At 40.4% G+C, this 26,242-nt stretch overlaps 1 protein-coding gene across 1 annotated transcript; it reads left to right on the forward strand.

The window, feature by feature from the left end:
- Positions 1-373: 373 nt before the first annotated feature.
- On the forward strand, positions 374-25,436 carry LOC117529945 (zinc finger protein OZF-like). Its single transcript, XM_034192849.1, has 3 exons — positions 374-638; positions 4,309-4,702; positions 24,160-25,436. Exons 2-3 carry the CDS (start codon positions 4,519-4,521, stop codon positions 25,338-25,340), a joined length of 1,365 nt encoding a protein of 454 aa, XP_034048740.1. The 5' UTR covers positions 374-638; positions 4,309-4,518; the 3' UTR covers positions 25,341-25,436.
- Positions 25,437-26,242: the final 806 nt, after the last annotated feature.

Below are 26,242 nucleotides of genomic sequence, written 5' to 3' on the forward strand. Positions count from 1 at the left end.
TACAACAATACACAATTAAAGGACATTCAGTTGCATTATGGCTCCGTATAGCAGGACTTTAAAAAAGGTGATCCGGAACTGGGCAACCGTCTGTACTGTGCAGAGAGAATAAGACCTTGTCCCTTGGAAATCTATTGCAAAATCCATCACACATCGTGCAGAAAGAATTATTCAAGGACACTGGATTACTTCATCGCATCCAAATAAATCACAATGGCTGCCAGGAGCTAAGGTTTTGTAAAATCTCAGCGATCACTCAGCAGCTCGGTAGGTGGGGGTAAATGCACCTTAAGGTGGTGCCGTCCGCCATTGAATGCGATAGAAGAAGACGAAGAAGAAGAAGAAGCTGCTAAAGCTAGTTAAGTGAAAGAAATTGTCAGACTTCAGTTAGTTAACATCTAATATCTGTCTTAAAGAGCACCAGAGCCACAAAAGTTGATAATAAGACGGAAGAAGAGAAGAAAAGACGAAGTGAGCGCGACAGAATCCACCAGTTGAGGTCGTTTAAACAGTGCTGCTGTTTAACTAGGAGGAAAAAAAAAACCCCAAACCATCGCTGAGTGCCGAAATGAGTTATTGGTTTGAAAGAAGACAAGAACGAGGCAATGAGCTGGATGCTGAAGGTTGCTGTTACAGAGGTTTGTTCACTAAACTTAATTTAGACAGAATCATCATTTCTCGCATTTCTGAGCAAAATATCTACCTACATATATGTCAAAATAAGTCAATGTCAGTTGGACGTAATAATCATAATTGTAGAAAAACAAAACAAAAAAAAAATCTTGTAATAAGTATTTTAAAAAAATCTGACAATGAACAAGTGATAATTTGACTCATGGTGCCATCTTGGGTTCAAAGTATCATTCGCTGTTAATGTGTCTGCATGTAAATCCATCTATTTTATTTATTTATTCACTGAAAATGCCGGATTGTTGTGCTTTTGGATACACAAATAGACACACCAAGAGCTTCAAGATGTACAGATTCCCTTCAGATCTGAACAGAAGAAAAATTTGCGAAAATAAAGTCAGCCATGTGGGATGGAAGCCAACTTCATCTTCAAAGCTTTGTGAGGTAAATTTATTGTTCAGTCCCATGTACAGTAAAACGCACCTAAACCGTCATCGTATAAACCAGATATTCGCAGTCATCGGACAAAAAAGTCCCAAAGTTTTTGTATTGTTTTCCGTGTCATAAACACTGTATATAACGGATTTTGTACAATGGATTTTTCGCCCGCATCCGGTGAAATGTCCCATCCGAATGCAATGTATTTCCATTAAACCCCTTGCATGTGGGACTGGAGAATTTACCTGATTAAAAGGCTGACCGTTTTTTTTTTTCTCACAATTTTTTCACAAACACAGCAAAAGGCTGTGATTTCACACTTTGCTGCTTTCAATCCTTCATCCCGCATCATATTTTAGTAGTTTGTACAGTGTGCACACAGATAACATTTTGATAATAAATCAAATACATTTAGCAGAAAAAAAAATTAAGAGGAAATTTTGACCCGGTCATTAATGAGGCGCATGTCCCAATACAGGATTCCTGAAGATGGTTGGTGCCTCCTAACTGTAACTAATCCGTTACATATGTATAGCTCACGTCGGCTAAATGTCCCGTCCGATCACAATATATTTCCATTAAAAACCCTGAGCAGTTGGGACGTGCAGAGGTATAAATTAAAGTTCACCTCCCTACACTTTCCGATTTGTGGAAAGTGGGAGAGAAATCATTTCTGTGATTTCAAATCCAACCGTTTAGTTTTTCCAAACTGGGACCTGAAACCTGACATGCAGCTGTTAAGTCAGACACAAAAGGCTGTGATTTGACATTTTTCTGCTTTTAATCCTTCATCTCCCATCATATTATATAGCGCGCACGCTGATGAATGAGTCAGAAAAGTCCGCAACTTTACAGCACGAGGTCGGTAAAAGAGGAAAATATACAGCTTACTTTTGATTTGGAGGTGATGATTGTAGAAAGAAAAGCTTGTTGAGGGTCAAATTAGTCCACAATAAAGCATAATCCAGAGATGGAGAACTTTAAAACTGTCACGCATATCATTGCATGATACGGAGTTAAAGAGTAGCAGTTACATAAATCAGGCTTTAAATTAATTAAATAAATCATCATAAAGTGTAAATTAATGTAAATTTGATAGCTTAACTATTTTTATATTCTGATAGCACCTGTACCTGCATGTGTTGCTGTATGTGGTTAAATGATTTTAAAAAATGTTGAAAACATTAAAGGTCCATTCAGTAGTTCAGTGCAGTTGAACCCAAAATGGCGCCATGTTCTGGGTTGATGCCACTCTCTCTAATCAAGGCACTCTAAGGCACCCCCACCGCTACAGCCCTCTTAACCTCCTGCCACTTTAAACATTTTTTAAAAAATGTAAATTAAATTAATATTCAAACTTTTCAGCTAGTTGACAGTTGGGTTGCACAATATGGCCAAATTATTGTATCTCAATGTTGAAGCCAAATATTATATTGCTATTGATATGATATACGATATGACTATGATTTCATACAAAGTGCAGCAACAGTGAAAATTAAGCATCCTTAAAAAACACAGTAATAAGCCAGTTTCAAGTTTATCAGTGTGCATGCACGGAGAACTCACTGACACTTCCGGTTCACAGGTCAATGCATACAAACTCATTAAACAGAGTAAGGGAGAAATTAAATAATGGTTATTTTCAAAACATTGAAAGTCACATTTGTAACATTGTGTCATTGAAATAAGCTTCTTTCACATTCAGACTACAGAGGTCTAATTTTTTTTACAATTCTGGTCTATTTGCTGTAGTTACATTGCAATAAACTCATAGTCATTTCTGGTTATTAAAGTCCTTCCAGTCCTTATTGGACTTACTCAAGTAAACATATTCTTTATCGTGTTTCTTCAAATAATTAAACTCGTTTAGTTATTTGAAGAAACATAAGCGCCTTGGGGCAACTGTTTGTTGTGATTTGGCGCTATATAAAAAAATTGATTGATTGATCAATAAAAGACTCAACTTCTAGATTGCTTGTGCTACTGACATGATTCACCATCTTTCTTACGGTCACAGCTATTGACTTGCTCCACCACAGCAGCTTGAAACACAAAAGCACCGCTGTGAAATCCAGAGCTTTTATGCAGAACAGACAAGGAAAAAAGTAGCTGTATTTCATTCAGCCCAAGCATCTTACATCTCATATAAGCCAACAGAGCATGAATCAGCTGGCTGTCTGCTAGTTTTATTCATCTAAAATCACCGGATGAATATATACATATATTTATTAAGGGTGTAACAATACATGTATTTGTATTGAACCGTTTCGGTACAGGACGTTCGATACGGTACAGGGCTGTGCACGGGTGAGTTTGCATTGCGTGTGTTTACCGTAATTTCTGGACTATAGGGCGCACCTGAATGTTAGCCACACCCACCAACTTTAAAAAGAAAAAATGTACATAAATAAGCCGCACTTGTCTATAAGCCATGGGTCTCCAAGTTGTAACAAGATATTTACACAGAAAGATGTTAGATTTTTTTTAAACTTTTAATTAAATACATACCGTAAATGCTTTTTTCCCTGAAGTGTTACATGGAAATATTGATGCGCACGTCATCCAGTGCACGCACATGGTGTCCCTGCTCCACACGGAGAACTGAGTAATTTTATAACTTTTTCTTCAGATTTCATCTTCTTTGCACTGCTGTGCATCGCTTTGCTCGTATTAAGACCTGTGACCTGGACCTGGATAAGCGGTTAAAAATGAGTGAGTGAGTGATGACTGTATATCTCCTAGAAATGAGACAAACCTGTTTAGTAAAACGTGACATTTTTGCAGCAGACCTGACCACCTCAAATTGAATTACCATGGATTCAATACCATATGTCAGCAAAAATATATGTCACTGTTCACGTAGGGAGAGACAGATGAGGCGTACCATTTCCTCTGTGAGGTTACATCAATATGAGATGATGGCCATGTGAAGCACTTTCTTGAACATGATTGAGAGTGAAGGTGGCAAAGTGTTGAGGACACCAGCAACTGGAAAAGGGCATGACACATACATGTGTCATGGCAACATTTGATTGAATGGTTGTTTCTCTGGTTTGTTGTGAACCACGACCATAGTGTGGTGGAGGCAGCAACATAAAACTCCAGCACAAGCTCCCAGACCTGAATTGATTTTCTCAGTTCAATAACATGCTGTATTCAGGGCACAAACTGCCGTTTTGCTTTACCTTTATGATAATGAATGCTGTTCATAATTTTATCTATATAAATTCTTTCTTGCAGACATGCAGCAGCCGTTGGAGAGAAAAGATGATGTTCTCCTAGCGCAGCAACAGTGGAATCAAGGTCTCAAACAAAAGTACGCAGATACTCCAAACATTAAAGAGGAACAGGAGGGACTCTGGGTAAATCAGGAGGGAAAGCAGCTTCATGGGCCGGAGGAGGCTGATGTCACTAAGTTCCCTTTCACTGTTGTCTCTGTGAAGAGTGAAGATGAAGAAAAAACAGTCATCGCAGCTTCATCAAAGTCAAAGAGATGAGAGCAGAGAAGTGGAGCTTCTTTCCAGCAACTCGACTGAACACAGAACACTGAAAGTAGAAGCTCATGGAGACGACTGTGGAGAATCAGAACCAGCCAGAGACTTGGGGCGGTGCAGTCATTTACAACATACTGATGGTAAGAATTCTGACTTTTCTTATATTGAGAATTGATGATGTATGGAGATAAAATGGAGCATAATTTTAAAGCTGTGTCGAGTCTTATGGATCACTATGTGTAATGCATATACCAAGTTTGGTGTCAGTCGGGCCAGCACAACTGCAGTAACCTTTCTCACTACCTGGACATAGTTATATGGGGAGGGGGGTGTTAAAAAGAAACAAAATTAAACAACTTGTATCTTTTTTTGTGGTTTTAATCCTGATCAGAGTCTTTTAATATTGAATAAATGCCAATTAGGGATGGCTATTTTTAAGATTTTAAAAGATAGGGATGCACCGATCCACAAAATTTCGGTTTAAAGTATACCTGCATTGAAATAAATATGGTCAGATCTCAGAAAGAAATAGCTGATATGTATTTATAAGACCCTTATGAATGCAGTTAAGTAAATCTGCAAACCCAAATTTGTAATTCAGCGGAGAAATCTTCGTTTAAAAATGACAAATTTGCAGCTAAAATTTGGCCCTCAGCGAAAACTGTTTGTACATCCGGGACATTGCAGTGACGTTCGGCAGAAGACGGAGCGCTCGCGCCTTCAGTCTGATCCCGCATTGAAGTTGATTTTATCTGTTAGTAATGTTACTGTTATACACATCCTGGTTTCAGCATCCAAAAGTAAGCAGCAATGAATGTGAGATACAGCTCTGCATGCTCAGATCAGCGGCGACATCGACAGCGGTGACGTTCTTCCCCGACGCCTCACTCTGTGCCTCCGATGCGCTTACCGAGTCGTGCTCAGTAACCGCTGAAGCGGGCCACTCACATCGCCTCCGTGTCTGCTGTGCGGCTGGCACCACCTCTCTGTCTACTGAATAAGACAGAGTCCAGAGACAAGTCCAGAGACTACACTCGCTGTTTTAATGTGAAGCGGCCGGTAACACCTGTTGCTCGCAAGGACAGACTTCTTGCGGCAAAATCCGCAGCGCCGCACATCTCGGTAATCGGAGCCGCAGAGCTCCATGGCTGCTGAGAGAGGTTCATATCTTTTTAATGACTTGAATTCTTTGCGGGTTCCGCCTCCGTACCCCGCGACGGTAACACCGGAGGCGAAAGACAGTAGATTTTCAATGCGACACCACTCAATCAAATGGGCGTACGGAAAAAGTCCCCCAAAATAATTTTCAAGCACAAATAAAAGAAATGTGTACTCACCAAACGTGCCGCAAGACAATATGAAGTTTTAAAAAGTAGATCCTTCTGTATAAGACAAGAAAAAGGTGCAGATGCAAACTGACGTAAATCCACAAATTACAGTTGGCGCACTCAATGCATGCTGGGATAGGGTCTTCTTTCTGACATCTCGGCAGCGTCCCGGGTGTGATGACAGTTTTGTGGAGGGCTAAATTTTAGCTGTAAATTTGTCATTTTTAAACGAAGATTTCTCCATTGAATGACAGATCTGGGCTTGCAGAATTACTTTACTACATTCAGAAGGATCTTATGTGTAAATGTGTCATTTTTTTGGTCCAAAGATCTGACTGCATTTATTTCAATGCAGGTCTACTTTAAATCCAATCCCGATACCTGAATTTGGATATCTGCCGATACCGATACTTTTCCTATCCAATTCCAGAGCTTTGTTTGCTTTAATGTTATTATTATTATTATTATTATTATTATTATTGATTTTATATGAGGATAAAAAGGAGACCTGAAAGTTCAACTACAATTTCCCAGAAGGTGTATCTAAGATGAAACCCTAGCTTTGATATTTTGGTAAAGAGTTAAGTACTTTTAGTTTTATAGACTTTTATAGCCTTATTTTTATAGACTTAAAGAGAAAAGACAGCTGTCTTTCTCCCTCCCTCTCTCCTTCTCAATTTTCAATTTCAAGGGAGCTATATTGATATGGGAGATATGTTTGCAAGTGTTAAGAGTAAAAATTAAGTCCTCTGTCTCCCTCTCTGTCTCTCTCTGTCTCGCCTCAATTTTCAATTTCAATGGAGCTTTACTGACATGTTTACATTGTCAATGCAAGTGTTAAGAGTAAAAATTAAGCTCTCCCTCTTTCTGTCTCTCATATGCTCTCTCTCTCTCGCTCACTTTCTCTCTCCCTCTGTGTCTCTCTCCTTCGCTGTTTTTGTGCTGCACAAACTTCGAACTTTTGGAAACACAAATCCTTTCATCTGTAAAATAAACCGTAAATTGCTAAATGTATCATCCGTGATGCTCACGCGCAGGATTTTAATGGAGATTTTTTTCGCTTTCAATCAATCAATCAATCAATTTTTTTATATAGCGCCAAATCACAACAAACAGTTGCCCCAAGGCGCTTTATATTGTAAGGCAAGGCCATACAATAATTATGTAAAACCCCAACGGTCAAAACGACCCCCTGTGAGCAAGCACTTGGCTACAGTGGGAAGGAAAAACTCCCTTTTAACAGGAAGAAACCTCCAGCAGAACCAGGCTCAGGGAGGGGCAGTCTTCTGCTGGGACTGGTTGGGGCTGAGGGAGAGAACCAGGAAAAAGACATGCTGTGGAAGGGAGCAGAGATCGATCACTAATGATTAAATGCAGAGTGGTGCATACAGAGCAAAAAGAGAAAGAAACAGTGCATCATGGGAACCCCCCAGCAGTCTACGACTATAGCAGCATAACTAAGGGATGGTTCAGGGTCACCTGATCCAGCCCTAACTATAAGCTTTAGCAAAAAGGAAAGTTTTAAGCCTAATCTTAAAAGTAGAGAGGGTGTCTGTCTCCCTGATCTGAATTGGGAGCTGGTTCCACAGGAGAGGAGCCTGAAAGCTGAAGGCTCTGCCTCCCATTCTACTCTTACAAACCCTAGGAACTACAAGTAAGCCTGCAGTCTGAGAGCGAAGCGCTCTATTGGGGTGATATGGTACTACGAGGTCCCTAAGATAAGATGGGACCTGATTATTCAAAACCTTATAAGTAAGAAGAAGAATTTTAAATTCTATTCTAGAATTAACAGGAAGCCAATGAAGAGAGGCCAATATGGGTGAGATATGCTCTCTCCTTCTAGTCCCCGTCAGTACTCTAGCTGCAGCATTTTGAATTAACTGAAGGCTTTTTAGGGAACTTTTAGGACAACCTGATAATAATGAATTACAATAGTCCAGCCTAGAGGAAATAAATGCATGAATTAGTTTTTCAGCATCACTCTGAGACAAGACCTTTCTGATTTTAGAGATATTGCGTAAATGCAAAAAAGCAGTCCTACATATTTGTTTAATATGCGCTTTGAATGACATATCCTGATCAAAAATGACTCCAAGATTTCTCACAGTATTACTAGAGGTCAGGGTAATGCCATCCAGAGTAAGGATCTGGTTAGACACCATGTTTCTAAGATTTGTGGGGCCAAGTACAATAACTTCAGTTTTATCTGAGTTTAAAAGCAGGAAATTAGAGGTCATCCATGTCTTTATGTCTGTAAGACAATCCTGCAGTTTAGCTAATTGGTGTGTGTCCTCTGGCTTCATGGATAGATAAAGCTGGGTATCATCTGCGTAACAATGAAAATTTAAGCAATACCGTCTAATAATACTGCCTAAGGGAAGCATGTATAAAGTGAATAAAATTGGTCCTAGCACAGAACCTTGTGGAACTCCATAATTAACTTTAGTCTGTGAAGAAGATTCCCCATTTACATGAACAAATTGTAATCTATTAGACAAATATGATTCAAACCACTGCAGCGCAGTGCCTTTAATACCTATGGCATGCTCTAATCTCTGTAATAAAATTTTATGGTCAACAGTATCAAAAGCAGCACTGAGGTCTAACAGAACAAGCACAGAGATGAGTCCACTGTCCGAGGCCATAAGAAGATCATTTGTAACCTTCACTAATGCTGTTTCTGTACTATGATGAATTCTGAAACCTGACTGAAACTCTTCAAATAGACCATTCCTCTGCAGATGATCAGTTAGCTGTTTTACAACTACCCTTTCAAGAATTTTTGAGAGAAAAGGAAGGTTGGAGATTGGCCTATAATTAGCTAAGATAGCTGGGTCAAGTGATGGCTTTTTAAGTAATGGTTTAATTACTGCCACCTTAAAAGCCTGTGGTACATAGCCAACTAACAAAGATAGATTGATCATATTTAAGATCGAAGCATTAAATAATGGTAGGGCTTCCTTGAGCAGCCTGGTAGGAATGGGGTCTAATAAACATCTTGATGGTTTGGATGAAGTAACTAATGAAAATAACTCAGACAGAACAATCGGAGAGAAAGAGTCTAACCAAATACTGGCATCACTGAAAGCAGCCAAAGATAACGATACGTCTTTGGGATGGTTATGAGTAATTTTTTCTCTAATAGTTAAAATTTTGTTAGCAAAGAAAGTCATGAAGTCATTACTAGTTAAAGTTAATGGAATACTCAGCTCAATAGAGCTCTGACTCTTTGTCAGCCTGGCTACAGTGCTGAAAAGAAACCTGGGGTTGTTCTTATTTTCTTCAATTAGTGATGAGTAGAAAGATGTCCTAGCTTTACGGAGGGCTTTTTTTTTATAGAGCAACAGACTCTTTTTCCAGGCTAAGTGAAGATCTTCTAAATTAGTGAGACACCATTTCCTCTCCAACTTACGGGTTATCTGCTTTAAGCTACGAGTTTGTGAGTTATACCACGGAGTCAGACACTTCTGATTTAAAGCTCTCTTTTTCAGAGGAGCTACAGCATCCAAAGTTGTCTTCAATGAGGATGTAAAACTATTGACGAGATACTCTATCTCCCTTACAGAGTTTAGGTAGCTACTCTGCACTGTGTTGTTATATGGCATTAGAGAACATAAAGAAGGAATCATATCCTTAAACCTAGTTACAGCGCTTTCTGAAAGACTTCTAGTGTAATGAAACTTATTCCCTACTGCTGGGTAGTCCATCAGAGTAAATGTAAATGTTATTAAGAAATGATCAGACAGAAGGGAGTTTTCAGGGAATACTGTTAAGTCTTCTATTTCCATACCATAAGTCAGAACAAGATCTAAGATATGATTAAAGTGGTGGGTGGACTCATTTACTTTTTGAGCAAAGCCAATAGAGTCTAATAATAGATTAAATGCAGTGTTGAGGCTGTCATTCTCAGCATCTGTGTGGATGTTAAAATCGCCCACTATAATTATCTTATCTGAGCTAAGCACTAAGTCAGACAAAAGGTCTGAAAATTCACAGAGAAACTCACAGTAACGACCAGGTGGACGATAGATAATAACAAATAAAACTGGTTTTTGGGACTTCCAATTTGAATGGACAAGACTAAGAGACAAGCTTTCAAATGAATTAAAGCTCTGTCTGGGTTTTTGATTAATTAATAAGCTGGAATGGAAGATTGCTGCTAATCCTCCGCCCCGGCCCGTGCTACGAGCATTCTGACAGTTAGTGTGACTCGGGGGTGTTGACTCATTTAAACTAACATATTCATCCTGCTGTAACCAGGTTTCTGTTAGGCAGAATAAATCAATATGTTGATCAATTATTATATCATTTACCAACAGGGACTTAGAAGAGAGAGACCTAATGTTTAATAGACCACATTTAACTGTTTTAGTCTGTGGTGCAGTTGAAGGTGCTATATTATTTTTTCTTTTTGAATTTTTATGCTTAAATAGATTTTTGCTGGTTATTGGTGGTCTGGGAGCAGGCACCGTCTCTACGGGGATGGGGTAATGAGGGGATGGCAGGGGGAGAGAAGCTGCAGAGAGGTGTGTAAGACTACAACTCTGCTTCCTGGTCCCAACCCTGGATAGTCACGGTTTGGAGGATTTAAGAAAATTGGCCAGATTTCTAGAAATGAGAGCTGCTCCATCCAAAGTGGGATGGATGCCGTCTCTCCTAACAAGACCAGGTTTTCCCCAGAAGCTTTGCCAATTATCTATGAAGCCCACCTCATTTTTTGGACACCACTCAGACAGCCAGCAATTCAAGGAGAACATGCGGCTAAACATGTCACTCCCGGTCTGATTGGGGAGGGGCCCAGAGAAAACTACAGAGTCCGACATTGTTTTTGTAAAGTTACACACCGATTTAATGTTAATTTTAGTGACCTCCGATTGGCGTAACCGGGTGTCATTACTGCCGACGTGAATTACAATCTTACCAAATTTACGCTTAGCCTTAGCCAGCAGTTTCAAATTTCCTTCAATGTCGCCTGCTCTGGCCCCCGGAAGACAATTGACTATGGTTGCTGGTGTCGCTAACTTCACATTTCTCAAAACAGAGTCGCCAATAACCAGAGTTTGATCCTCGGCGGGTGTGTCGTCGAGTGGGGAAAAACGGTTAGAGATGTGAACGGGTTGGCGGTGTACACGGGGCTTCTGTTTAGGGCTACGCTTCCTCCTCACAGTCACCCAGTCGGCCTGCTTTCCCGGCTGCTCGGGATCTGCCAGAGGGAAACTAACGGCGGCTAAGCTACCTTGGTCCGCACCGACTACAGGGGCCTGGCTAACTGTAGAATTTTCCACGGTGCGGAGCCGAGTCTCCAATTCGCCCAGCCTGGCCTCCAAAGCTACGAATAAGCTACACTTATTACAAGTACCGTTACTGCTAAAGGAGGCCGAGGAATAACTAAACATTTCACACCCAGAGCAGAAAAGTGCGGGAGAGACAGGAGAAGCCGCCATGCTAAACCGGCTAAGAGCTAGTAGCTACGCTAAGCTAGCGGATTCCTAAAAACACGCAAAGTGAATAATGTGTAAATAATTTAGAGGTGATTCAGCAGAAGGAGTGCTTTAGTTAAGGCACGTAAAGATTACACTGGGAAACAAATCGTAATCTAGATAACTAGATCAATCTAACTGCGCAGATTAAACAGCTAACAGATACAGAAAAACACCGCTGTGCTCCGGAACAGGAAGTGATACAATACCGCAGTGAGAGCCAACCACCAGACCGCTTTCAGTGGACAGAATCTCTGTTCAGCTGTTCTCCTCAGCTGCACGCTGAGCTGGCGTTTCACAGCCTCAGGACACTGACGCGGCTAACATTTTAGCACAGGTTTTCAGCAACAATTCACTTCATTCTTTCGGAAAATCCGTGCTCGATGAACAGATAATTTGAACCCTAGAGCTGGGCAGATAGTTGCCATTGCCCTCAGCTTTGAACACTGGGGAAGAGAGCTCTGTCAAACAGCTCAGCTTGAGAAACCTCCCCCTCCCTTCAGCAGCAAACAAAGCACAGAGCAAACAGCAGTGGAGAGGTTTCACAGTGGCTTTTCTCTGGTATCGAAAAATGTCACGGGATGGATCGGTATTTTGCGATACGTGAAGTACGTCTGTATCGGAAGCCGATCCCGATATCGGGTTGGTCACAACCTTTATTACTAGTACTACCACTCATAGTAATTACAAAGGTCAGACATTTCCTGTAGATCTTGACCAAGTTTGCACACACTCAGCGGGGATTTTGGTCCAGTCCTCTATACAGATCTTCTTCGGATCTTTCAGGTTTGGAGTTTCAGCTCCCTCCAAAGATTTTCTATTGAGTTCAGGTCTGGAGACTGGCTAGGCCACTCCAGGACCTTGAAATGCTTCTTACAGAGCCACTCCTTACTTGCCCTGGCTGTGTGTCTCAAGTCATTATCATGTTGGAAGACCCAGCCACGGCCCATCTTCAATGATCTTATTGAGGGAAGGATGTTGTTTGCCAAAATCTCGCGACACGTCCCCATCCATCTGCTCTTCAAAATGGTGCAGTCATTCTGTCCCCTTTGCAGAACAGCATCCTCAGAAATGATGTTTCCACCCCCATGCTTCACAGTTGGGAAGGTGTTCTTGGGGTTTCTCATCCTCCAAACATGGTCAGTGGAGTTGATACTAAAAAGCTCTATTTTGGTTTCATGTGACCACATGACCTTCTCCCATGCCTCCTCTGGTCGGTCACTGGTGAACTTCAAATGGACCTGGACATGTGCTGGTGTGAGCAGGGGGACCTTGCTGCCCTGCAAGATTTTAAACCACAACAGCATAGTGTGTTACTAATGTAATCTTTGCAACGGTGGTCCCAGCTCTCTTCAGGTCATTGACCAGGTCCTCCCTTGTAGTTCTGGGCTTTCTCAGAATCATCCTTACCCCATGAGGCGAGATCTTGCATGGAACCCCAGACTGAGGAAAATTGACAGTCATCTTGTGTTTCTTCCATTTTCTAATAATTTTGCCAACTTTTGTTGTCTTCTCACCAAGCTGCTTGCCTATTGTCCTGTTGTCCATCCCAGCCTTGTGCAGGTCTACAGTTTTGTCCCTGGTGTCCCTAGACAGCTCTTTGGTCTTGGTCATGGTGGATAGGTTTTAGTGTGATTGAGTGTGTGGACAGGTGTCTTTTATACAGGTAACAAGTTCAAACAGGTGCAGTTAATACAGGTAGAGTGCAGAATAGGAGATAAAAATTACAGACCTCTCCATTCTTTGTAGGTTGGAAAACTTGCAAAATTGACAGTGGATCAAATACTTATTTGCCTCACTGTGTGTGTGCATACATGCGTGTGTATGTCTTCGATCACGGTGAAACCGGGGAGAGCTGACATTTGCCGTTTGGTATACTTGTGTGTTTTGGGTCAAGGATGAACACTGCCAAAACGGAAAGTTGATAGGACTAATATTTTTTGAGAAATTACAGATTTTAGCGAACAATGGACATTGTGCTGCAATGCATCATGGGAGTTTGGGGTTTTAAGAGCAGCTGACTGACAAAACTAACAGTGAGGTGGAAGTCACAGTAGGCAGATCTTAATTAAACTTTTTACACATGCTAATTTTGATGAAAAATGGCATATTCTACAGTGTTTTAAAAAAAATTATTTTGGTTGCCATAAAAAACGGACTATTCGCTGTTTCACAGTTGTGAATCTCGCGCCGTCTCAAGGTCCGTGACTGACGCGAGAGGTCGATTTCAGCAGAGTTCCAGTGTCGGGAGCTCAGCACTCGGTTTAAACAAACCTCGTGAAGTATGGACAATAAGACATCGGGGCACAGCATAAGTCAATCACAGATGCTACACCTCCTCTAGATGACCTATATCACACTAGCTGACAAATGACCAAAAACTGCAAATACTGGTGACACACACACAAAAAAAAGTGAGAACAGGAAACTGGTTACCATGACAAACTGTCACGCAGAAGCATCAACACTATCACTTGAGAACACTGACGTGTCACTACCGCAGAGTGACTGCTGGACACAGACACGTCACTACAGTCAGGGTCCTTTGGACTTGGTCCACAGCCAGGCTGCGGTGTCAGTCCAGGAATGATGGCAAATGAGCAATGAGTACTCATACTGATGTACTGTACAGACACAAGTACCTGAAACACAAAGCTTCAAACATGACATTCAGGTGCATTATGACTGATTTTGATCTTTTTAACATTTCAAGCTATGATTTTATCAATCACGACATGTATCACCTAAATTGGTATGCAACAGAACCATCAGGGGGCACTGTTTGCTTCACATTGGTACGGAAGTGATCTCCCTCTGGTGTGTAAAACACACACGATAAATAAGAACAGAAATTCAACCCAATGTAGTACATTCAGACTTCAAAACAAATTTTTTTTCACAACTTTTACATTTCATGATAGGAATAAAGGTGCACTGTGTTCATCTACATCAATCTAGCCACAATTTGACAAAAATCTAACATTATCAACAATAATGAATTGTCACGCATTCATCGCATTGGTGATTGACATCATATGGACAATGGATCCAGCAACAAAGCTCTATTCTGTTATCTGTACTACTGTGTACATGATATGACTACAAGAAAAGATGCTACCAGGCTGTTATGTGAAGAAGTAATATCAGTTATAAACATAAAAGCTTTGCTATGTTTCAAACTTCTAGCCAGTCTGGCAGCTGCAATGTTAAGCACCAGAATGACAAAACACATGCTGATAAAATGTGGTTAAACCATTTACACCCAAGATTTAACTGCTGAGAAACTGCAAATTCGGAATCTTCATCCTCCTCCTGGCAGGTACTCTTTCAGATGCGATTGGATTTTTTGACAGATGATGCAAGGACCAGTGTTTCTTGTTGTATTTCCTGAATATTGAGTCACAGGTATGGTCCACTCACTATTTTTATACAACAACATAGTTGTACATCATGTTTTTGGACTATTTTCACATCACCAATTCAGGTGTTGGTAAATAATTTTCTATTCCAAAATGATTGAATTCTGGGACAAAATTTTAACTTTTCTGAGAAGGAGAGATGTCCTGCTTCACATTTATGAAGTAAAACGTTCTCTTACATGAACTATTGTAACATTTCTTCTGCCCTCAAAAATGCCAAGTTACCTATTGTTTCACAATTTGCTGTTTTGCAGTTGTGAATCTTGCGCTGTCTCACGATCTGTGACTCAGGCAAGAGGTCAGTTTTAGCAGCGTTTCATTTTAGGGCACAATGTAAACACACCTCATGAAGTATAAACAACAAGACAACATCAGGGCACAGTAGAAGTTCATCACAGGTGCTGCACCTCCATTAGATAACCCTCTCAACTTGAGAGAACGTGTCATCATACAACCCCTGGCATTAATTATGGAATCACTGGCCTCAGAGGATGTTCATTCAGTTGTCTAATTTTGTAGAAAAAAAGCAGATCACAGACATGACACAAAACTAAAGTCATTTCAAATGGCAACTTTCTGGCTTTAAGAAACACTATAAGAAATCAGGAAAAAAAATTGTGGCAGTCAGTAACGGTTACTTTTTTAGACCAAGCAGAGGGAAAAAAATATGGACTCACTCGATTCTGAGGGATAAATTATGGAATCACCCTGTAAATTTTCATCCCCAAAACTAACACCTGCATCAAATCAGATCTGCTCATTAGTCTGCATCTAAAAAGGAGTGATCACACCTTGGAGAGCTGTTGCACCAAGTGGACTGACATGAATCATGGCTCCAACACGAGAGATGTCAATTGAAACAAAGGAGAGGATTATCAAACTCTTAAAAGAGGGTAAATCATCACGCAATGTTGCAAAAGATGTTGGTTGTTCAGTCAGCTGTGTCTAAACTCTGGACCAAATACAAACAACATGGGAAGGTTGTTAAAGGCAAACATGCTGGTAGACCAAGGAAGACATCAAAGCGCCAAGACAGAAAACTTAAAGCAATATGTCTCAAAAATCAAAAATGCACAACAAAACAAATGAGGAACGAATGGGAGGAAACTGGAGTCAACGTCTGTGACCGAACTGTAAGAAACCGCCTAAAGGAAATGGGATTTACATAGAGAAAAGCTAAATGAAAGCCATCATTAACACCTAAACAGAAAAAAACAAGGTTACAATGGGCTAAGGAAAAGCAATCGTGGACTGTGGATGACTGGATGAAAGTCATATTCAGTGATGAATCTCAAATCTGCATTGGGCAAGGTGATGATGATGGAACTTTTGTTTGGTGCCGTTCCAATGAGATTTATAAAGATGACTGCCTGAAGAGAACATGTAAATTTCCACAGTCATTGATGATATGGGGCTGCATGTCAGGTAAAGGCACTGGGGAGATGGCTGTCATTACATCATCAATAAATGCACAAGTTTACGTTGATATTTTGGACACTTTTCTTATCCCATCAGTTGAAAGGATGTTTGGGGATGATATCATTTTTCAAGATGATAATGCATCTTGCCATAGAGCAAAAACTGTGAAAACATTCCTTGCAAAAAGACACATAGGGTCAATGTCATGTCCTGCAAGTAGTCCGGATCTTAATCCAATTGAAAATCTTTGGTGGAAGTTGAAGAAAATGGTCCATGACAAGGCTCCAACCTGCAAATCTGATCTGGCAACAGCAATCAGAGAAAGTTGGAGCCAGATTGAAGAAGAGTACTGTTTGTCACTCATTAAGTCCATGCCTCAGAGACTGCAAGCTGTTATAAAAGCCAGAGGTGGTGCAACAAAATACTAGTGATGTGTTGGAGCGTTCTTTTGTTTTTCATGATTCCATAATTTTTTCCTCAGAATTGAGTGATTCCATATTTTTTTTTACCTCTGCTTGGTCTAAAAAAGTAACCGTTACTGACTGCCACAATTTGTTTTCCTGATTTCTTATAGTGTTTCTTAAAGCCAGAAAGTTGCCATTTGAAATTACTTTAGTTTTGTGTCATGTCTGTGATCTGCTTTTTTTCTACAAAATTAAACAACTGAATGAACATCCTCCGAGGCCGGTGATTCCATCATTAATGCCAGGGGTTGTAATCGCTCATGAACTCGCTGAACCGGCACATCCACATCCTCGCTTTGCCATTGTTTACATGCACTGTGAGATGCTGAATCTCTGCTGGCACCGCTATGCATTCTGGGAAGCACAGGGAGATTATGGGACATGTTAAAGGACCGAATAGAAAAACAGCACATTTGAGCTAAAAATACAAGACTGGTTTCGATGGCAGCTACAAAAGGATATGTTGAAATATTTGGTGACAGTTGTACACTAGCTACCCAAAAACTGTTCATACACCACGTTTCATGAAAATCAGTGACATGTCACTTTCCATGATTTGGGCCTCATGGCTGGTTTTCTCAGTCACCTGCTCTTAAATGTTGTTATTGCGGTTCATGTTATTTTAACAGTGATTGTTAGTGTTATTGCTTTAATGTGTTTTTGTAGTTCGATTGGTTTAATCAGTTTAGTTAAGTGTTATGTTGCTGTTACCATGAGTGACTCAAGTTTCATGTTGGTACCATCAGTCAAATGTTTACTGGTTTTAATGTCTTTCTACTCAGTCTCTTTGTTAAATTAGAAGCACATGCTTAAAGCAGAATGCAGGAAAAACAAAAAGCTATGCATGTGTGCCTGCAATTTTGGTCTGGGGAGAGCTGACATTTGCTATTTGGTATGTTTATGCATTTTTGGTCAAGAATGAACGGCGCCATTACTGATAGGACTAATATTTTTAGAGAAGCTACATATATTAGCTAACAACACTGAACAATGGGCAATGATATTTACATTCTGGACTCGCTTGCCAATCCAGCAGGGGGCAGTAAATCATCTATATATTAAAAGTGTGCATGATTTTATTTAGTAAGTTCAATGTAAATATATAAGTGGTCCATTTAAAAAAAAATCAAATGACAAAATAGAAGTAAAAATAAAATGCTAATAATAATAAATGCTAACAATAATAATAATAATAAAAGTGTGTGTTAGGGTTGAAATGATTAGTCGAGTCATTTGAATAATTCGATTACAAAAAATGTTCGAGGCAAATTCTGTGCCTCAAAGCTTCATTTAATGTAACACATATGCCAAGCCAGTGTGTGGCACTGCAGTGTCCCCAGAAAAAAATAACAGAAGACTATAGCAAAGCAGCTAATCAAATTAGCAACAATAGCTGCACCTTTCCAACGTGACACCAATAGCCTTTTGAAGAGGGAGACTGTCCACATTGATCATCTGAAATAGACCTACTGCGCATAATCCTGGACCCAGCCCTGCTCTACATCCAAGGGGACTGTGTGGAAAGGGTCAGCTCCATCAGGTTCCTGGGAGTGCAGCTCTCTGACAGCCTCTCCTGGACTGCCAACACCACAGTGATGGTAAAGAAAGCCCAGCAGCGACTCCACTTCCTGAGGGTGCTCAAGAGAAACAATCTGGAGGAGAAGCTGCTGGTGTTGTTCTACAGAGCCACCATCGAGAGCATCCTGACGTACTGCATCACAGCGTGGTACGGGGGGTGCACAGCAGCAGACAGGAGAGCGTTGCAGAGGGTGATCAAAACAGCCCAGGGGATCACTGGTTGCTCTCTGCCCAGCCTGGAAGACATTGCCAGCTCCCGCTACCTCAGCAGAGTTGCCAGCATCAGCAAAGACACATCCCACCCCAGCAACCATCTGTTTGACCTACTACTCTCTGGCTGATGGTATAGGTCAATCAAAACTAGGACAAACAAACTCAGGGATAGCTTTCTCCCCAGAGCGATCACTGCATTGAACAATAACAAATCACTCTAATCTGCACCTTTCAAGTTTCTTGTGCAATATCTGTAAACCATGTGCAATTTTCCCGTGCAATATGATTCCACAGTTGTATATAATTCTCGTTTTACATTTTACTTGGTCCACATTTTATTTTATTTTATTTTACCTTATGTTTATATTAGTTGTATATATACTCTGAATAATTTACCGTTAAATTTCACCATCTTTTATTTGGCTAAAAATTACACGCACCACGGAAAGCACCTTTTTGGAGTTGCACTCAAATCTCGTCGTAATGCAAAATAAAATGACAATAAAGGTGATTCTGATTCTGATTTAAAGCGAAGCAGTGTGTTTGTCTGTTTTTAAAAAACACATGGTCCGCTCTACGTGGGGAGTGACTATTCGCCCGGCGGCTGGCTGCTGTCTCTCAGCCCGGTGTGAGGGGCTCCCCTCACACAGCTACAGCTCCATCCCCGGCCACATTGACAAACAGTTTCCAAAAGAAGATCCTCTCAGTAAAAGTCCACTCTTTCAAATGTGTTTTCTTCAGACTCATACTGAGTGTTTTGCTTTTTAATTTTCGCGTTTTTGGGCAACACACAATGCCTCAGCTGTCTCCTTTCAACGCGAAGGAGCATTGACTCTACTCTGAGCTCCCCACAGATGACCGAATTTCTCACCCTATCTCTAAGGGAGACACCAGCCACCCTCCTGAGGAAGCCTATTTCGGCCGCTTGTACCCGCGAGCGGGTGACCGTAGGTGAGAGTAGGAACGACGATTGACCAGTAGATCGAGAGCTTCGCCTTTTGGCTCAGCTCCCTTTTTGTCACAACAGTACAGCAGAGCGAATGCAATACCGTCGCTGCTGAGCTGATTCTCCAGCTAATCTCACACTCCGTCGTCCCCTCACTCGTGAACAAGACCCCAAAGTACTTGATCTCCTTCGCTTGGGGCAAGGCCGTATTCTCTACCCGGAGTAGGCAATCCATTGGTTTCCTGCTGAAAACCATGGCCTCAGATTTAGAGGTGCTGATCCTCATCCCAGCCGCTTCACACTCGGTTGCAAACCGATCCAGTGAGTTTTGGAGGTCACCAGCCGATGAAGCCAACAGGACCACATCATCTGCAAAAAGCAGTGATGAGACCCTGAGCCCCAGGTATATGCCTCTCCAGATCATCACTGACCCACTACCAAACTGGCCATGTTGAATGATGTGGCAGACAGCATAATGTTCTCCACACCATCTCCAGACCCTTTCACATCTGTCTCAAGTGCTCAGGTTGAACCTGCTCTCATCTGTGAAAAGCACAGGGCACCTGTGGCAGACCTGCCAATTCTGGTGTTCTATGGCAAATGGCAGTCGAGCTCCATGGTGCAGTGCAGCAAGCACAGGGCCACTACAGGATGTCGGGCCTCAGGCCATCCTCATGAAGTCTGTTTGTGATTGTTTGGACAGTGACATTCACAGCAGTGGCCTGCTGGAGGTCATTTTGTAGGTCTCTGGCAGTGCTTCTTTTGTTCCTCCTTGCACAGAGGAGCAGACACTGGTCCTGCTGATGGGTTAACCTTTTTTCAGCCCTGTCCAGCTCTCCTAGAGTAACTGCATGTCTCCTGGAATCTCCTCTATGCTCTTGAGACTGCTCGGAGATGCAGCAAACCTTCTTGCAATGGCACATATTGATGTGCCATCCTGGAGGAGTTGGACTACCTGTGCAACCTCTGTAGGGTCCAGGTACCACACCATGCTATCTGTAGCGACACTGACCCTAGGCAAATGCAAAACTAGAGAAAAATCAGTCAGAAAGGATGAGGAGGGAAAACGGTCAGCAGCCTCCACCTGTTAAACCATTCCTGTTTTTGATGTAATCTTATTGTTGCCCGTCTAGTGCACCTGTTGTTAATTTCATTAACATCAAAGTAGCTAAAACTGATTCAGTGAAATCCTGGAATTTACTTCTGTGGTAAACAGTTCCGGGTTATTTTAGATTCCCAGGCTTGCATCACATTTAGTCTGTGGTCTGATTTTATGATGTATGTATTTTTAAAATGGTTTGGAAACGTCGTTACAGATTTTTACCGTGAATTCTGCGTCGTATTGAAACCACAAACAAATGGATGGAAACGTTGTTCACCTGCAGGGAGATGATTTAAATTTCATCAGGAATAAATTCAAAATGACCAAAATGTCGAACTTGACTTTTCTTTTTTTAATCATCATTTATGTGGAAAAGCTAACACTCCCAGTAAGCCTTTGATCTTATGTTGTTGACCAAATTTGTTGTCAGTTGACGTTATTAAAGTTATTTCACACAAATCAAAATCTGTCTTTGTGATTAATTTACTTCCAAATGTCACCATGCAAACTTGATATGTTAACCTGCTAAATCTGCATTTTATGGTTTCTTCTCTTACGTGCACATGAAATTTCCATGTGGAGGAAAATATGATAACCATTTAGCATGTTAGTAGAAGTCAAATATTGATGTGAAAAACATTTGTGAGTTGTTTTACGTGACACGTAAATTGTCAGTGTCCTAGAAATGCTGACGTCATCACTGGATGGAAAAATCATTTGTAGAAATGAATAAGAATACAATTGAAACCTAAGTCATAGAGCTGAAACAGCTAATCGAGTTAATCGATTATTAAAATAGTTGTCAACTAATTTAGTCATCGATTAGTTGCTGAATAACTTTTACCTCAAATGTTTCGTTTCTTCCATATAATCAACCGAGCTTTGCTTTGAATCTTGAACCAGTGAAGGAGTGCTTTGAGCTGCTGCTTCGTTGGTTTCATTTGTTTTATTTCACTTTATCTTAATTTTTCCCCACTAAAACCCTAAAGAGCATATGTCTGTGAGGAATATTTACCTTTTTTATGTTAAACTGACCTGTTATGGTCTTCTAAAACAGTTGATAGATGTATTTTATGCTAACGCCGATGCATTACGTTAGCATTACGCTGCTGGCATTTCAGCATGTTTGTGCATTTGTTTTCTGTATAATAATTAATGGCTCAGCGTTTGTTGTCGTAAAAGAGTCAAATGTATTACAAATTATAATATTTTTTAATAATTAATTTTTATTTATATATTAATAATAATAGCAACAATAATAATAACTAATAATGCTACAATACAATTTTAGAGAAAGAGACAAGTCGCATGTGTCATTGTGAAATGACCACATAGTTAAAGTTATACAGAGAATGTTGCACATATAATGAGTCAGGCTACAGTTTTTGATTTATGTTTTATGGTTGACTGGTTATGCTAATTGCTCATTTGCAGCAACAAAAATGCCTCTTTTTTTCACCATATATTTGATAACATATGTTTCAGTGTTGTTTTATGGCAACTCAAGCAATGTCATTTGAAATAATTATTTTTGTTCTTTATTATAAACTGTTTTATTCTTTATTATTTTATATTTCAACAGCCAAGGGAAATTTGACGATTTGTTGATTTTCAAGTATTTTAAGTTTTCAAATAATGTTCTGTTGTTAAATAAAGTGATGGAAGGAGAGAAAAATTGTTTCCCTGGCACATTTTTAAAAAATTCTCCGCTAATCTCATTAATCGTGTCGAAACCCCATCAGATTCATCGATGATCCAAATAATCATTTTTTGCAGCCCTACTAAATCAGTGTTCCTGAGAGCTAAAAGTTATATTGTAGACTTAATAAACAGTAGGTGCAGCTTCACTTGCATCACATTTTATTGTTGTTCATGTTAAGACACTATCAATTCTTATAAAACACAAATTGCTGAAGTCAAATGTTTCGATAAATGTAGAGAGAGAACAGTAACATTCCAATGTGAATATGTGGTTTATGAAATAGCAGTGACACCGTATTCTAATCCATGTGACGGACTATGGATTACTGTATTCACGCGTCTAAGTACGCCAAGATTTTCATCGAAATCAAAGCAAGAGGTCCTAATCTATCATGACATGCATAAAAGACCTTGGCTGATGAAGGGCGCAGGCCACACTGCCCCTGTGAAAATGTGCACAATTACAAAAATTTGTGATTTGCAGCGCCACCTATGGGCTGCGCCCTGAGTCAGCCGCCTAAATTTTCACGTTTTTTGTCGAGTCCATACCCGATAGACTAACACAAATAAAAATCAATTTGGCTCACGGAAATACAAACATTTGAAAACCTAAATTGTCTGATTTTGCCATTTTGGCTCCTTTTGACCTCAGATTTCCAGGACTCCCTCAAAAAAGTGGACCCTATCAAGGATTTTAAAAAATGTGATTTCTGTTTGTTTTTAACATCTATCTACCCATTTAAAAAAAAAAAAAAAAAAAAAAAATTGGGATAAATCTGAAGTGGACATAAATCACCACCTGTCTGACATAAATACTGGCTCTTAATGTTAAAATAAGGAAAGCGTTTTTTCAAATAATAAAATAGTTACTGTTTAAAGAACCTTTGTTCAGATGATGGTGTCTCCTGCAGCTTCAACGTCAAATTGGTGGAGTTTTTGGAGACACTTTCCTCACATTTTGAAGGCCAGAGATGTTTTCTTTTTCTGTCTGGACTTCAGATTTTGGTATATTTAGAATAACGAAGAAGGCCCTTTATAAGCCCATAATACAAAAGCTTCAGGGGGTGAGAAGCCTAAGCATCCCCCGAACCCCTGGCTTTGTATTTTTTGTATTTTCTTGGTGAGCGGTTAGTGCCCTTGTTTCCAGAGCAGAAGGTTCGTGCTTCAGGACCACACCTGGCCATTCTCCATGTAAGGTGGAGATGCGTCATTTTTCAACACTTCCTTTCTGGCAGCTTATTCTCAGTGATCACAGACCATAAACTCCTCCAGAGTCTCAGGAAAGCTCCAGAATGCAATGACCTCACTGGCAGATGCAGTTGAGGGACACTTGAACGGGACGTGTACGAAGCCCAGTGGCTCCTGAATGCGGGGGCTAGCCTGGGCTACAGCACCATGGAGGAGGCCCTAAAAAATACTAATAATTACAACAAGCCACCTGAACTTTTTCATGTGTCCATGTCAGCAAAGCTCTGTTTTTGAACCTGCCCTCTCTTTTTTTAAAATAAGCAGAGGCGGGTGCGTTGTGCACATGTTGTCAATCCAGTAGACTTTATTTTTCACGCCACATAACAGTAAAATCTTTTAGGGTACATGTACATGCAATCTGTCAGAGGCTTCACTGATCATATGGCTATTTCAGCATGAAATAGCCATATGATATAGCGCCTTGGGGCAACTGTTTGTTGTGATTTGGCGCTATATAAGAAAAAAGTTGATTGATTGATTGATTGAAACGTCAATTACCCGGAGTTCAGTGTGTTAGCCATTTAAAATTGTGGTTAGGAAAATAACTAACGATTACACACCCAAATTACTGACCTTTGCACTTTATCAGTTACATCGGTGCAATACATTTTTGTAGTCGGGTCAAACTCACCACTCTGCCACTTTATGTTAATGATTATTGCTGTAACATTTATTATTAACCTCATTGTTTCTTTGCAGACGTGCAGCAGTTGCATCCAATTAAAGAAGAAATTCTTCCTGAACAGCAGGAGTGGAATCTGAGTGTCGACCAGGCTGACGTTAAAGAGGAACAAGACAAGCTCTGGATAACGCAGCAGAGACAGCAGCTTTACCAGTTGGAGGAGGCTAATACCACATTGGCTGTTGTCTCTGTGAAGAGTGAAAATGATGAAAAACCACAGTCATCACAGGCTCATCACAGCCAAAGTGATGAGAGCACAGACGCTGTGCCTGTAGCCTGCAACTCAACTATACTCAGAATACTGACGGAAGAAGCTGTTGGAGAGGATGATGGACGACCACAACCAGCCAGCAACTCGGGTCCATATAGTTGTTTAAAACCAAATAGCAATGGTCGGAGTTCAAAAAGTTCTACGATTGACACTGATAATAGTCAGGACTGGAAACAAACCAGAGACTTTAGTTCAGGTTTTAACTGTCTGAAAAACAGCAACGTCTCTGTTAGTTCAAGGAGTTCCAAAATTGCTAAGAAACAGTTTAATTGCTCTCGATATGGAAACGCATGTGGTCACATGCAGGATTCAAAGCAAATCAAGGGGAGGCAAGCAAGTGAGAAACCATTTCCCTGTCCAAATCAGGCAAAAAGACAAAAGGGCACTCTGGGCGGAGAAATTCTCATTCATACAGGAAAAAAAATATTTGGATGTTCTGAGTGTGGTAAAAGATTTGGAGAGAAGAGCACTCTGATCAGACACATGAGAATTCATATAGGAGAGAAACCATTTGGCTGTTTTGAATGTGGTCAACGATTTAGATGTAAGGACAGTCTGAACAAACACATGAGAATTCATACAGGAGAGAAACCATTTAGCTGTTCTCAGTGTGGTCAAAGATTTAGACAGAAGGGCACGCTGATCAGACACACAAGAATTCACATAGGAGACAAACCATTTGGCTGTTTTGAGTGCGATCAAAGATTTAGACATAAGAATAGTCTGACAACACACATGACAATTCATACAGGGCAGAAACAGTTTGACTGCCTAGAATGTGGTAAAAGATTTAGACAGAAGGGCACTCTCATCAGACACATGATAAGTCATACAGGACAAAAACAATTTGGCTGCTCTGAATGTGGCAAAAGATTTGGACTCAAGTGCAATCTGATCAGACACATGAGAATTCATACAAAGGAATAAACATAAGTCCCCCATGACTATGGCCTCAAGTTAGAAAATCATAAAATACCAAAACCTTAAAAATGACCTATGAACAACTTGGTCATTGAAAGAAATACAACCCCTGGCAATAATTATGGAATCACCGGCCTCGGAGGATGTTCATTCAGTTGTTTAATTTTGTAGAAAAAAAGCAGATCACAGACATGACCCAAAACTAAAGCCATTTCAAATGGCAACTTTCTGGCTTTAAGAAACACTATAAAAAATCAAGAAAAAAAAATTGTGGCAGTCAGTAACAGTTACTTTTTTAGACCAAGCAGAGGGAAAAAAAATATGGACTCACTCAATTCTGAGGAAAAAATTATGGAATCACCCTGTAAATATCCCCAAAACTAACACCTGCATCAAATCAGATCTGCTCATTAGTCTGCATCTAAAAAGGAGTGATCACACCTTGGAGAGCTGTTGCACCAAGTGGACTGACAAGAATCATGGCTCCAACACGAGAGATGTCAATTGAAACAAAGGAGAGGATTATCAAACTCTTAAAAGAGGGTAAATCATCACGCAATGTTGCAAAAGATGTTGGTTGTTCAGTCAGCTGTGTCTAAACTCTGGACCAAATACAAACAACATGGGAAGGTTGTTAAAGGCAAACATGCTGGTAGACCAAGGAAGACATCAAAGCGCCAAGACAGAAAACTTAAAGCAATATGTCTCAAAAATCAAAAATGCACAACAAAACAAATGAGGAACGAATGGGAGGAAACTGGAGTCAACGTCTGTGACCGAACTGTAAGAAACCGCCTAAAGGAAATGGGATTTACATACAGAAAAGCTAAATGAAAGCCATCATTAACACCTAAACAGAAAAAAACAAGGTTACAATGGGCTAAGGAAAAGCAATCGTGGACTGTGGA

The sequence above is a fragment of the Thalassophryne amazonica genome, chromosome 17 (genome assembly GCF_902500255.1).
Source record: "Thalassophryne amazonica chromosome 17, fThaAma1.1, whole genome shotgun sequence".
NCBI lineage: Eukaryota > Metazoa > Chordata > Actinopteri > Batrachoidiformes > Batrachoididae > Thalassophryne > Thalassophryne amazonica.